A 13796-nucleotide genomic window follows, 5' to 3' on the forward strand; every position below is an offset into this window, starting at 1 on the left:
AAATAGTGGGACGTCACTCTCGTCGGAGAATACGCCGTAATCCACTAGAAACAATTCTATTACGTCTTTCCAGACCAGATAAGGGAGGAGAAAATAGATACTCCGAAGGGTAAAAGGAACAAATATCTCTCAGAGATAAAAAACCTAACGAGACACTTGATGCAATATGCATGTCAATACAAATACATTTCGGATCATACATGTTTAATTCTATTTTTTTTTTATACTTTTTACTTTTACCGATTACATATTATATTTATTACATGCAAATTTATCAAGTGTCTGCAATTCACATAATATGCTTAAAAACAAGAACAATTCGATTTAACTGAATACAGAGGCATACAAAACAAGTAAAACAACAATCATATTAATTTAGTTTTTCTTAAAATACTTCTTAAAATATCGAAAGAACTATTAGATTCTTTACCGAAACCTTGATGTTTTCTCCTTCAATGTTCTCATTTCTTTCCCTTCTTCTCTCACTGGACTACTATTTCTCACACACTCTCTCTTTAAACTTTTGAAAAATGGAATAATGAAAGTATAGAGAGGAAGGGAAGGGAGAGGACAATTTATAAAGTTTTAGAACCGTCGGATTCGCGCCAAGTGACAAAATCCGATGAAGAAAGAGGAGAAAAAGATGCTCGGCATGAAAAACAAAGGAGGAGGAGGGCCTCCTCCACCGGTGGTGGCGCACTGCAGGCTAGCCTACAGGCGCACAGGCCTCCTATTGCACACGTAAGGCCTAGTCGCACGTGCAGGGCTACTGCGCGCAAGCCCCAGATGCACAGGGCCTATTCATGCAGGCCTACTATGCAGACAACGCGCGCACAGTGTGCAGCGCCTGTTCGTGCGCAAGGTGACGCGCAGACGGCCCTCTTGCGCATATCCTGTCCTAACCCCGCGCCGTGCGCGCGAAAGGGACGTGTGCGCACGTCCCATGCATGCGTGCTTGCGGATGGGACGTGCACACTGTGCGTGCGTGTGGAGGGAACGTGCGCACTGTGCATGCATGCGGAGGGGATGTACGCGCATACGCGCGTGCACAGTGCCTAGCACCCGTGCAAGCAACTAGACTCATAGCAAGATTTTCTTCCCAATTCGTCGTTTTTTAATTTTTTTTTCAATTTTTATATTTAATCTAAATAAATTAGAATAAAATAAATTAAATTAAATTAAAAATTAAATAAATAAAAATCAACAAAAATTACGAATTATGATAAATATTTAGTGTAATTTAATTAAATTTAACGCGGTTAAAGAACCGAATAAATAAGATTTTTAAATCATTTTAATACAATGATAAATGTGTTACAAATGTCCTATTGTCATACCTTCCTTTTGGTTATGTTCTTTATACAACGACTCAATTACTTCATCATCATATACCAAGAAGCTAAAACTTCAGAAGATATCATCTGCATTCTCGTCTTGCCTTTCTCCATTCCCATGGCTTCTCAGGATTTGACAAAGCCCACAAGCCAACTCGCTTTGCCCGAGCCTCTTTTTCCCACTGGTAACATATATTCAGAGTTAGAAAATAAACCTTTTATGCTCATGTGTTGAATTGTTTGGATTGGAGAAGTATCGTTAGTTGCTTACTGTTGCAAGTGCAGTCCTCTGATCATAGGCTGTGTAATGCCATGCACAACCTTTCTTCAGCATTGCTTCCTATTAACAGAGAAAATTTATGAGAACGAGGAGCAAGGTAAACTCCAGATTTCCCACCAAGTCATGTTAGAGTTTTCCAGAAAATCTAATGTTAGGTTACCTGTGCAAACACTTTATTACAGTAGATATCACCCACACATCGACCATATCGATCTTGCCCATAAACCAGAACTCTCAAACACTTCCCTTGAACAATCTTAGTTAGCTCCTCCTTAGCCTCTTTTCCATATGGCATTGAACTCTCCGGGGCATCAATTCCTCTGTTTGTTCACCAAGAATCCATCAGGAACATTGGCAACTTTTTGTTATTGCACCCAAGATACAACTAGTAGAGTCCTTTGTAAGTAAATACTTTACCGTAGTCGAATCCTATACTTTCTTGCAAGGATCTCTTCATTTTGGAGATTTAACACCCTGCAAATTAGCAGCTCAAGGTAGATCACTAGTATGAATTACACAACTTGTTGAAGGAATTCATGTGAGAAACTGAAGGAAAACCAACCGGTATCCAGATTCGATAATCTCCTTATGAATCATGTCTGCTTTTGCATAGTTCTTGGCTGCTCTTGCTCTTGTTCTTTCAACAGCTGCCAACTGCACGTTACTAGGAACGATAGTCGATTCTCTGGAATCTGCAGTGCTGACATACACAGTGATTGTATCTCCATCTGCTACAGCCTTTGCATCAACCTGGTTTCATTAAAATGTGGGCTGAGTTCAAAACATGACTAAATGGCTATGGTGATTCTGAGTTCAAAACGAAATATTCTTACCGGAAGAGTCTGCAACTCGAACTGCACTTCTTCTGGCAATGATGTAGGAACCACTGTAGAGAGTTCAACTAGGGTATGGGGAAGAGGGAGACCATAGAAAGTCAACAATCCCTGCAAATTTTTTCAACAGTGAAGAAACCTGCATTATATACCTCTCTATGCAATCTCAAAATTTTTGTGTACCTCAATATCTGCCTTCTGGTGCCTCTTCAAGGTGCCAATAACAAGCCTAGCAGCTTCTTCAGGTGTTCGCGGAGGTGGTTTTGATTCTCTCCATGCCTCTACCAGTTTTCTATACCTTCAAAATTTTGGACAGAACACATTAATGTTAATAAAAAAAATTCATAAAATTAAGCAGAATACGAGTAATTGCTCAGTGAAATTCAATAGTGCCGGGAAGTTATACAACAATAATTTTACCAGTTAGCCTGAGCCTTCTTAGAGGACACAACATGTCTGCTAAGTCCCTCGGGAACCTGCAGAAAATTGACTTTCCGATTATTTCCTTTTGAAGAAAATTTAACAAAACGTTCTGATTTTTCCCGAGAAACCTCATAAACCCCAATTACTTGTGACCTTAAGTAAAGAAATCACTATATAAGCTTGAAAATGGAAGGGGTAATCTATATATAAAGTGAGCTTCGATCATGGCAGTAATAACATAATTAGCTTTAAATTACCCAATAAATTCCTAAAAAAAATCTAATAAAAGCAACTTATTTAGCAAAACAAAATCCATAAATTACAGAAACTAACCCATAACTGGTTGTTCATGCAACGGGAAAATCAACCATAAAGGCCGTAAAGAAACCAAATTAACCCAAGGAAAATCAAAAGCAGGGATGCATTATAACATTAATGGTGATAACTTGGAGAGATCAAGACCTGCGACGTGATTTCGAATTGAAAGAGATCACGGGCAAGGGCTGAAACACCAACAGTGGAAGCTGATACACCATGGGGTCCAAGCGATTCATCGGAGGTTGTGGGTCTACAGCATTTTCCATAAAGAAACCGAAGAACATTACCCATATTGATTTCTTTATCAGATGCTTATTTGTTGAGCTACTCTCTGGTTGGAGTTCAATAACAGAGGATGGAGCCTGCGAGAAGGAAAGCTCCAAATGGAAACTTGTTTTGGAGAAGAAAAAGTTTAGATTTTTATTGGTGAAGGAAAGGAATCCAGCGGCGTAAAAGAGAGATTTCCTGAGAGGTTGACACGTGGCTTTTTCTAATTGGGTAGCAATAGTGAAAGTGAAAGAGTTGTATATATGTAGCTTGGTTTGAACGCGTGATGGGTTTGTGTTACTCGCTCATTAGTCAACAAGTCCTGTTTGGTCAGTGGGAAAAAACAAAGTTGGAAATGATGAAAAGTTCTTGGAAAATTGAAAGATCCCAACTCAAATTTTGAAAAGTTTTTTGAGTTTTCAACATTACTAAAAGGTAATTGCATAGTGTGTGGTAGGTAAATTCTTCTTTGTGACAATGAAATTTTCCTTCAAATTAATTTTTATAAAGTAATTTACTAGAGAATTTCCTCCTTAAGTGTAAACATATAGGTGAAGGGAATCAATAATCAATTAAATTCCCATTTACTACATATATATATAACTACATAAATCATGTCATTATTGTATATTTAATGCATAATTAAATTCATATCATTAATTCCACAGTAATAAATTTTTATTTTCATTTTTTAAGAATAGAATTGACTTGTGAAATTATAATATCATATTTGTTTAAATTTATATCATATTCTAAGTTTTTTTTTTTTTTTTTTATACTTTTTACTAAATCAAAGCATTATTATATAACCAATGAGATAAACATTATCTTTCTGGTTTCTTCCTTCTTATTCATAAGGCTTAGTTTTGAATTTAATCCCAACTTATTAGAATAATAATTTAGTTATTCAATTAAAAATATTACTTAAATTTTTTAGGTTAAAAAATAATAAAAAGAAAAGCATTTATATATAATTAAAAAATTATTTAACCTTCCAATTGTTTTAATATATATATATATATATATAATTGAATTGAAACATCGATATAAACAATGTATGATTGAGTGGAAAGATAAGTATATCACATTTTTAACAAAAAAAGAAGTCAATAATCATGGAAGACATGAGTAGAAGCAAAGGCTAAAACCAGCAACCATATGACACCACACCAAATTTACACCTTTTCGAACCTTATCGTCTTCTAAAATTTTTCTTCATCTTTTTCTCGAGAAAATTAAAGGAATGAAAACTTTACTTTATTTATAATTACTTAATAACCCAGGAAAATAAAATAATTAACTTAAATTGCTTTCTTAACACATGAATTCACGGTTTTCTTGTTAATTACGTGTCTTTCTATTTATAATCGTTTACGTGCAAAAATGCCATGCATGCAGAAGAAGATTCTTCATGTTTTAATAATGATGTTATATTATTAATCATCAGTCTCATGATGAAAACATCTCTATATATATTGATCTTCTTCCCTCAAATGTTCTCATCAACACAAGCTGAGAGTGATACATACACATATATGTATAAGCCCATTTCTGCAATATAATATTCACCCTACTGATTCTCTATATACAAAGATATTATATGTCATCAATGGCGGCTTCTCTGTTGATTTTCACCAGATATTGCATGTCATTAATTCTTATTGTTTTGGTGGGTAGCAGAAGCATTTATGCTCAGCTTTCACCAGATTTCTACTCCCATTCTTGTCCTGAACTCTTCCCCACAGTGAAATCCACCATGGAAGCCGCAATTAACAGAGAAGGCCGATTAGGTGCCTCCATTCTTCGATTGTTCTTCCATGACTGCTTCGTCAAAGTAACCATCTTTTCTTCTCTCCAATACTTATCTACTGTTGTCCTACTTTATATATATGTTATAAGAGCTTAGGTTTAAATAGTTTTGTTAAATTATTATGTTTGTATTAGCTATCATTCATGGTGATCACAGGGATGCGATGCCTCGAATCTGTTTGATGATACTCCCACCTTTATCGGAGAAAAAAAAGCAAGCCCGAATCGTGGTTCTGCTCGTGGATTTTATGTAATTGACAATATCAAGGATGAGGTAGAAAATATGTGCCCTGGTGTTGTTTCTTGTGCTGATATTTTAGCAATTGCTGCGAGAGATGCAGTTACTATTGTGAGTGGCATTTATTATCATCTTCAAACTTTCATTCTTATAGCATATTTATTTTTAATTTATGTATTCAATTCAATATATTGCTATATACAAGCAAAGACAGGTCATTACGTATATAACATTGAAATCCCATCTAACAAAAATTGGTTCAATTATTGCTATGATTGAATTCCCATCATTAATTCATGATGTTATATTTTATATATATGTAATATACGTATATGTATATGTATGATGATAATATTGTTGTTATAGCTTGGAGGCCCATACTGGGATGTAAAACTTGGAAGAAGAGATGCAATGAGTGCAAGCCAAGCTGCTGCAAATACCAGCATTCCTCCTCCAACCTCCAACCTTACTCAACTCATCTCTAGCTTCACTTCTCGTGGCCTTTCCATCACGGACATGGTTGCCCTTACTGGTCTCTCTCTCTCTCTTTCTTACACACACACACACACACACACACATACACACACACAAACCTTTTCTCTCTCCCTCTCTCTATATGTATATATATATATATATGTATATGTTGGTTTGATCAGGAGGTCATACAATTGGACGAGCAAGGTGCAGAAACTACAGAGCTCGAATCTACAACGAACCCAACATCGACATGTCCTTCTCAAGAACAAGGCGATGCAGGTGTCCGAGATCTAACATGACCGGAAACAACAATCTGGCGCCGGTTGATTATCAGACTCCGGGAGTTTTTGACAACAGCTTCTTCAAGAACCTGGTCAACAATAAGGGTTTACTCCACTCTGACCAGCAACTCTACAACCATGGCGCTGGACCCACTGATTCCATAGTGCTCACCTACAGCTACGAACCCAGCACCTTCGCCTCTGATTTCGCCGCTGCCATGATCAAGATGGGAGACATCGGGGTTCTCACTGGATCAGACGGGGAGATCAGGAAGAATTGCAGGAGGGTGAATTATTGAGAGTCAGTGTCACATATATATGTGTTTGTTTGTTTTTTTTTAATTAAATATATATATATATATATATATATATATGGTTCAAATTGGGGAAATAAAACATGTACGTTCTTTAGGGAAGATGTATACGGGCATGTATGCAACTGGGCTGCATGTATATAATATATATGAGTTATCAATTAATTATTGCTTGTTGTATTGGATTGAGAAATTTTTATAACCTTTTTAATAAATTCAGACTTATAATTAATAAACTTATTTTCTTGCATTCCGTAATCATTTATTTCTCATGAGAAGTCCGTCTTGGGTTGGGCTATTTTAAGGCCTATCAGAAATTTTTGGACTGGTAAGGTCGGCACGTCCCACTAGCAAAAGTGCCTTTGAGTAAGGCCTAAAAGTGAGCACGAAAGGGAATCTTAAAGTTAGCTTTTCTTTTGTTTTTGTCCGTAGAAAATAAAGCTAGCTTTTTAACAAAAGTAGAATTCCTCCTCTTGAAGCAAAGAATCAAATTCCAATATATACATATATATATATATATATCATAGTTGTTTTCTCGTCTTGTCTCCAAACACCCAAAATTTCCCTTCTTTCTTTTTCTTCTTCTCTTCTGCTACTAGTAACAGGTTTTGCCACTTCAAGATCAATCAACTAAAATGTCCAGTGTAAGTACACATACATATTAGTACGCATATACATGTACATATATCTCCAGTCTAATTCAGTAAAAAGAGAGTTTGGGAGATTTCACCTCTAGATTAAATTACTTCTTCTTCAATTTTGCAACAGATGGTGGAATTGAAAGTGGGTTTGCACTGTGAAGAATGCATCAAGAAAATCTTGAAAGCCATCAAGAAAATACAAGGTAATTTCTTCTCTATCTAAATATTGATTTTGTATCACATAAAGAAAATCTTGCTAGTTATCATTGGGTTTAGTTGTAATTTTCTTAAAATCTGTGTCTGTTTTGTTATTTGTTTCCAATGAGCAGATATTGAGGCATACAACGTTGACACGAAGCTGAACAAGGTGACTGTCACTGGCAACGTTACAACCGACCAAGTCATTAGGGTTCTTCAGAAAATTGGGAAAACAGCAAGTAATTGGGCAGATAATGAACCAATCACTGCTTCCACTTAAAAGCTTCTTTTGTAATTCCCCAATTCTTAATTAATCACTTTCTGTAATCTCCCAAATTTCCAATTCTCGATTGTAACCAAACTAATTAACAACGAAGAACATAACTACCTGAATTCTGAAAATTCGAAGCTTTATTAGTAACACTAAAGTTAAAGGGACCTAAATTTACTGATGAAATTACAGAGATGCATCTAAAAAGATTAAATGAAAAACACGGATTTCTCTCCTTTTTTTTTTTTTTTTTTTTTTTTTTTTTTTTTTCCCCTCTTTTTTGGGTTTTATGTACAGACGAAGAAGAAGCAACTCGATCAACCAACCGCCAAAACACCGACTCAACTCAGTGAATCACCTCGGTTGTTGTATCATCCTAGGACTCACTTTCCCGCTCACGATCTTAGGCGCCTTCTCTGCGAACCTCGGCGCGTTCCCATGACTGCGATCCTTACCCCACTTTAAAGCTCCGGCTGCAACCAACTGCTTCCGCATCACCTCCTCCTCCTCCTCCTCCGCAACTGAAAAATGGAAAGACTGAGTTGGCCTAGCGACTCGGACGAGATGACTCAGAGATTTAAAAAAAAAAAAAGGTTAGGTTAATTTCACGCCTTTTCACTTCACTTACCTTTCGGAGTACCGCGGAGCTCCATCTCCATGTTTTCGAAGAAAACGTCGTCGTCTTCGTCGAAGAGAGCGTCAAAGTCCGGGAGGACAGGATCGTAAATATCGGAGAAAGGGTCGTTTTGGGGATCCTGGAATCTTTCCTGGAGCCAGTAGTCGCGGAACCAAGGGGACGATTGAACGAGAGCCCACCACTGATCGGAGAAATCCTCAACCGTTCGATAAGCTAGCGGTACGAACATCGGAGCATTGGGATTCAACGTCGATCTGCTGGAAATTACCTCCATTGCCACACAGAAAAAGAGAATCTTTTAAGGTAGAAAACAAAGATTTGGATAAGAACGACGAGTGGTATTCTGCTCGATATATAGCAGATGATCTTACGAATTGGCCTTCATTTTACTTTTTATTACGAATATGCCACCGTGCTTTTTCCTCTTTTCGCATTTTATCGTCTTAAATTTTATAAAATAAATATAGGATTTAGAATCCTAATTGAGATTTTGGCTATCAAGAATTAAATAATTTCAAATCTCAAATGAAAATATAATGTACATTCACGAACCGAGCTAAACGGTGTCGTTTTTAACAAAGAGGAGTAGGGCCCAGGTTGTTATCTTTTGGTGGGGCCCAAATTTAAAGCACAGTACTGATTACATTGTCGGTTTTTTGTTTTTAAGAAAGAAGAAAAGAGAAGCTTCTGATGAGCGCACAGATTTTTTAGAGGGGGATGGAGATTGAGACACGTGTAGGGTGACGATAGGATTTTGTCGTTATCCAAAAGTTAGTAGATGACACGTAATTGTTCTAATCCTTTATTCACGTGGGTGTCACTCCGCTGTCAATGGCAGACACGCCAAACTACGAACACAATTAATTGATTAATAATTAAGAAAATTAAAAAACAAAATTACAACCCTTCGTTAATACAATAACGATATTTCTTTTTCTTTTTTTAAAAAAAAAAAAAGTTCACGACTTCCATATTCTAAAAATAAATAATTTAGGGTCGGTTATATATATATATATTTTTTAATTTTTAATCTGCAAAAATTAGTTAAAACGTTCAAAACGAGAACTAAATGTTTTTTTTTTTAATTAAAACATGTTTGGTTATGATGCATCAATTTATAATTATCATTTTAGTAAATACAAAATTTCTCAAATTTTAACTTTTTAAATAAGTGAATGTTTAGAGGATTCGAGACGTAAGTAATAATAATTTTAAAATCTAAATTAATAACCAATAAGATATGTTGGCTCCAAAATTATTTAGATATTAACTATCATCATGCAAGAATAAATACATTGTTTGAATGAGTCAGTAGTTACATTATAGAATTGATTAAGATCAAATTTACGTTTATTAAAATTACGTATAATGACAAGCAGAAACTTAATATTTTACTTAAAATCCTCCGATTTATAATAGAGAGTCACTTGAAAATATTAGGTATTTAAAATTTTTTATAGGAGTACGATCACAAAAAGACTCATATATTATTTTTGATAGAATAAATTTAGTACTAATATGTTAACATTGATTGCGGATGACAATCAACTTAAATTTTTACTATCTAATAAATACATATTATGAATAGTTATATAAGATTATCAAGTAATATAAAAAAAATAATTTTAGATTTGAAAATTATAGAAAAATATTATCTTATTTGGTTTAAATCCTAAGAGAATATTGTATAATGCTTAGAAGAAATTTTTATTAAATAATTTCATAAAATTTTAAAGGAATGTGGGTGTACATATACATACAAGTAGTCATTTCCTAGTTATCTAAAAATTTATAGTTTTTCAATTTATGTAATATTTTTAAAATTTAATATATTGAAATAAAGTTAAACCGATGTTTTTTTTTTTTTGGATCAATCAAGAAAATAAAAAAAATATATATCATTTTTTTATTTTAGTGAAAAAATTAGTTTAATTTATTAATGATAAATTAAATTTTATAAAAATATTAGTCGTAAATAAAATTAATAAATACAAAAGAATATAAATATTGTTCAAAAAACTTATACCATAATAACCAATGACAAATAATACAATAAGCAATGGAAGTCCATTTTTGTGCCCAAAAGCATCAAATCTATATAAGAGCATTCTCATAGGTTAAAGTAATATTATTTCGAAATATATGAACAAAAAAAAAAAAAAAACCCAAAAACTAAATAGGCAAAGGTCTTCCTCCATCAAATCCCAATTAGATTATGATCTCCATTTCCCACCGTTTTTCTGTTCTTTTCGACAAATTTTCTTTCTTTTTTTCAATTTAAAACAAGAATTGTATCCATGAACACTACGGGTTCAATCGCGGATGAATTGGATCCAGAATACCGGATGGATGGATCATGTTGGAAATTTGAACCAGTTTATTCAGATGGAATTTGGTACCAAATGCTGCAAAATAAAGAAAACATTCTCAAGCATTCATCTGTTCGTCTAAACATTCAAATTTCCATCATCTTCTTCCTCACCTCCTTCATACATTTTTTTCTCAGACGCATACATTTGCCCCGCATTGTCGCCGAAATTTTGGTAATTAATTCCTTTCTTAATCTTATATTTCTATCTGAATTTGTGTGTATCTCATTTTTTTATGATTCATTTCGCATAAAATTCTGATCCTAATATATTGTTGCATGTACGTAAAACTAATATTATCGTATGAATATTCTCGCATTTATATTTACATTCATACATATGTGCGCACGTGGAGGTTGAATAAAAAAACATATATATATATATATATATGTATATATGTATATGAAGGTTGAATTAATGACTCTATTAAGTGTTTGATTAAATGTGCCGCAGAAACTAGTGTTTGGCCCATGCCATTTGTAGCAATAATTTGGTATTGGTTTATGATTTTTTGATGAGCAGGCTGGGATGATTCTAGGACCAAGTTTGATTGGGAAGTACTTTCCTGGATTATCAACAATCTTTTTCCCGCCAGACTCCATGAAAATTCTTTCAACCCTGATGAGATTTGGTTACTTGTTCTTCATGTTTTTGATTGGAGTAAAGATGGATGCAGGCCTGCTGAGAAAATCAGGATCAAAATCATGGGTTATAGGCACCATAAACACCCTTGTACCTATGTTAACAATGGTGACAATCGCCAAAGATATAAGCAGAACTTCTGATAAATATCCAGAACCTGCAGTTGAATGGGTCTCGGTTTTCTCAGGCACCCTCATGATCACCTCATTCCCGGCGGTTGCACTTCTCCTGACACATTTGAAGATCATAAACTCAGAGCTCGGACACCTTGCCTTGTCATCGGCTTTGGTCAGTGACACAACCTCTGTGGTACTAATCAATCTTGAAAGTTATCTGAAGCTAATCTTTGGAGTGTCTCCAAGGGTAGGATTCAAATCCATATTCCTTTCCATGTTGCTTATTATTGTTATAGTGACATTCTTGAGATCGACAATGTACTGGATTATCAGAAGAACACCGGAAGGGAAGCCGGTGAGGAGCAACTACGTATTCTTGGTTGTGATTCTGGTGATGCTTGTGGGAATTATTGGTGATAATGTCGGGTTGCAGTTTCTATATGGACCTTTTATATTTGGATTGATAGTGCCTACAGGACCTCCTTTGGCATCAGTCTTGGTAGAGAGATTAGACACAATTGTTACAGGGCTACTATTGCCATTGATTTCGACTCTCTGTGGATTCAGATCAAATTTGTGGGAGTTGCAGCATTCACCTCCAATGTTTCTCACTTTTATGCTCAGCTGTGGTTTTACAGTCAAGTTGCTTTCAACTTTTATTCCTGCATCATGTTGTCGTGTGCCTAGAAGGGATGCTGCTCTCCTTTCTTTGATATGTTCTGCTCAGAGCATTGTCCAGTTAGGAGTATTCATCACCAATTTTAATAAGCAGGTATGATTTCCCACTCTAAACGTTAACCCAAATAAACATTGACCTTCAGTGTTATTATTGTCAGTAGTAACCGCCCAAATATTCTCGATTCTCAGCCATTGGCATCTGGGCAATTCACGATAGCAGTTTTAACAGTGTTTGTCCTGGCAACAGCAATACCAGTGATCATCAGCAGCGTCTATGATCCCTCCGAAAAGTACTTGGGCTACCAGAAAAGAACCATTGTGCACTCCACAGAAGCAGAAGGACTCCGAATTCTTGTCTCTGCACATAGACAAGATGATGCATTGGCTGCAGCCAAGCTACTAGATATAACTGCTCCGACCAAAGAAAGTCCTTTGTTTGTCATTGGTCTCTATCTTGAAAGTCTTGTAGGAGGATCAACACCTCTCATTCTTGATCATCAATTAGGTCAAAAACTCTCTACTTTTGGAGGTTCCCGTTGGCAACCAGTCATTGATGTCTTCACTTTATTCAAGTCCAAACATGACAAATCCGCACAAGTCAAAGTCTTCACTGCAATTTCTCCTTCCAAACTCATGCATGAACATATCTCTTGGGTCGCTTTTGATCACTCTGTCTCCCTCATAATCCTTCCATTTCACAAGAAATGGAATGCTAAAGGAAATGTTGTCATGGAAAACAATGCTGCCAGGCTTCTCAACTCTAATGTAATGGACAAGGCTCCTTGCTCTGTTGCAATCTATATCGATAGGAGCAAAATCCGCATTAAACCTTATGTAGCCTCATCTGTTTACCGTGTTGCAATTCTTTCAATGGCAGGTAAGGATGATTTAGAGGCACTTGCATTTGCTCGATGGATCACCAGGTGTCCCACAGTTCATCTCACAATCATCAAATTTGTCGCTGTCAACAGCTACGGCCACAATGTATGGGAGAATATACTACATCAAGAGTACACCAAGGACATGCTGAGACATTGCAAGCATGACAACATATCTTGTGAGGAGAGAGTTGTGAGAGATGGAGCAGAAACTTCTCTTTTTATCAAATCAGTGGCTTCCGAATACAACCTTGTTTTGGTGGGGAGACGCCACGAAACTCACTCACCAGTAACCTTTGGCCTCTCTGAATTCTGCGAGTTGCCGGAGCTCGGACTTGTTGGCGACATGCTTGCTTCCGCAGACATCTGCAATACTTGTTCAGTCTTGATACTGCAGCAACAAGTCATCCGTAACGTTTGAAGATGACATGCGCGGATTCATGGCAGACAGGGTTATAACTAGCTAAAGTTCATGGGAGAGAGAAAGGCTTACATGTACATCAAGCTAGATTAATTCATGGCAGACAGGCTTAGCTACCTAACAATTGGATATTGCATGTAGGTAGCAGTTGCAGCTGCAGAAAGATTCCAGTTTCCAAATTCTTTTTTATACCGTAGGAAAAATAGATATTTTTTAAGTTGCTGTCCATATTTGTGAATATAAGCAATGTATTATATGCATCGATACTGTTGTTAGTCCTGTACGCTGCTCTTCAGCTCTTTGTATAAATCAGATTATTAGTAAAGGTTCTCATGATGGATACTACTGTCTCCAATCTCTATTTTTTCCGA

At 35.7% G+C, this 13796-nt stretch overlaps 5 protein-coding genes across 7 annotated transcripts; 3 read left to right on the forward strand and 2 right to left on the reverse strand.

The window, feature by feature from the left end:
* Positions 1 to 1200: 1200 nt before the first annotated feature.
* Positions 1201 to 3598, reverse strand: CAN (Ca-2+ dependent nuclease). The gene is made up of 9 exons (XM_022048341.2): positions 3333 to 3598; positions 2868 to 2923; positions 2631 to 2745; positions 2448 to 2558; positions 2177 to 2364; positions 2032 to 2088; positions 1775 to 1934; positions 1606 to 1674; positions 1201 to 1516 (listed from the first exon to the last, which is right to left on the reverse strand). Exons 1-9 carry the CDS (start codon positions 3477 to 3479, stop codon positions 1418 to 1420), a joined length of 1002 nt encoding a protein of 333 aa, XP_021904033.1. The 5' UTR covers positions 3480 to 3598; the 3' UTR covers positions 1201 to 1417.
* A 1308-nt stretch (positions 3599 to 4906) lies between these two features.
* On the forward strand, positions 4907 to 6754 carry LOC110819300 (peroxidase 4-like). 2 transcript variants are annotated; one of them, XM_022048435.2, is made up of 4 exons: positions 4907 to 5289; positions 5422 to 5538; positions 5869 to 6034; positions 6159 to 6754. In XM_022048435.2, the coding sequence occupies exons 1-4, from the start codon at positions 5056 to 5058 to the stop codon at positions 6557 to 6559; spliced, it is 918 nt and encodes a 305-aa protein (XP_021904127.1). In that variant the 5' UTR covers positions 4907 to 5055; the 3' UTR covers positions 6560 to 6754. The 2 variants fall into 2 exon arrangements, with proteins under 2 accessions (XP_021904127.1, XP_021904126.1); XM_022048434.2 differs by having other exon boundaries at positions 4908 to 5289; positions 5422 to 5613.
* A 300-nt stretch (positions 6755 to 7054) lies between these two features.
* Positions 7055 to 7980, forward strand: LOC110819326 (Heavy metal transport/detoxification superfamily protein). Its single transcript, XM_022048482.2, has 3 exons — positions 7055 to 7218; positions 7343 to 7418; positions 7545 to 7980. The coding sequence occupies exons 1-3, from the start codon at positions 7210 to 7212 to the stop codon at positions 7691 to 7693; spliced, it is 234 nt and encodes a 77-aa protein (XP_021904174.1). The 5' UTR covers positions 7055 to 7209; the 3' UTR covers positions 7694 to 7980.
* Positions 7807 to 8657, reverse strand: LOC110819325 (protein EARLY RESPONSIVE TO DEHYDRATION 15-like). Its single transcript, XM_022048480.2, has 2 exons — positions 8313 to 8657; positions 7807 to 8205 (listed from the first exon to the last, which is right to left on the reverse strand). The coding sequence occupies exons 1-2, from the start codon at positions 8593 to 8595 to the stop codon at positions 8039 to 8041; spliced, it is 450 nt and encodes a 149-aa protein (XP_021904172.1). The 5' UTR covers positions 8596 to 8657; the 3' UTR covers positions 7807 to 8038.
* Positions 8658 to 10445: 1788 nt separating this feature from the next.
* LOC110819121 (cation/H(+) antiporter 3-like) lies at positions 10446 to 13767 on the forward strand. Of its 2 annotated transcripts, XM_022048194.2 has the most exons (4): positions 10446 to 10864; positions 11213 to 12220; positions 12316 to 12891; positions 13004 to 13154. In XM_022048194.2, the coding sequence occupies exons 1-4, from the start codon at positions 10619 to 10621 to the stop codon at positions 13016 to 13018; spliced, it is 1845 nt and encodes a 614-aa protein (XP_021903886.1). In that variant the 5' UTR covers positions 10446 to 10618; the 3' UTR covers positions 13019 to 13154. The 2 variants fall into 2 exon arrangements, with proteins under 2 accessions (XP_021903886.1, XP_021903885.1); XM_022048193.2 differs by having other exon boundaries at positions 10447 to 10864; positions 12316 to 13767.
* The last annotated feature ends 29 nt before the right edge of the window (positions 13768 to 13796 follow it).

The sequence above is a fragment of the Carica papaya genome, chromosome 2 (assembly GCF_054855325.1).
Source record: "Carica papaya isolate Zhongbai chromosome 2, ASM5485532v1, whole genome shotgun sequence".
Taxonomy (NCBI): Eukaryota; Viridiplantae; Streptophyta; class Magnoliopsida; order Brassicales; family Caricaceae; genus Carica; species Carica papaya.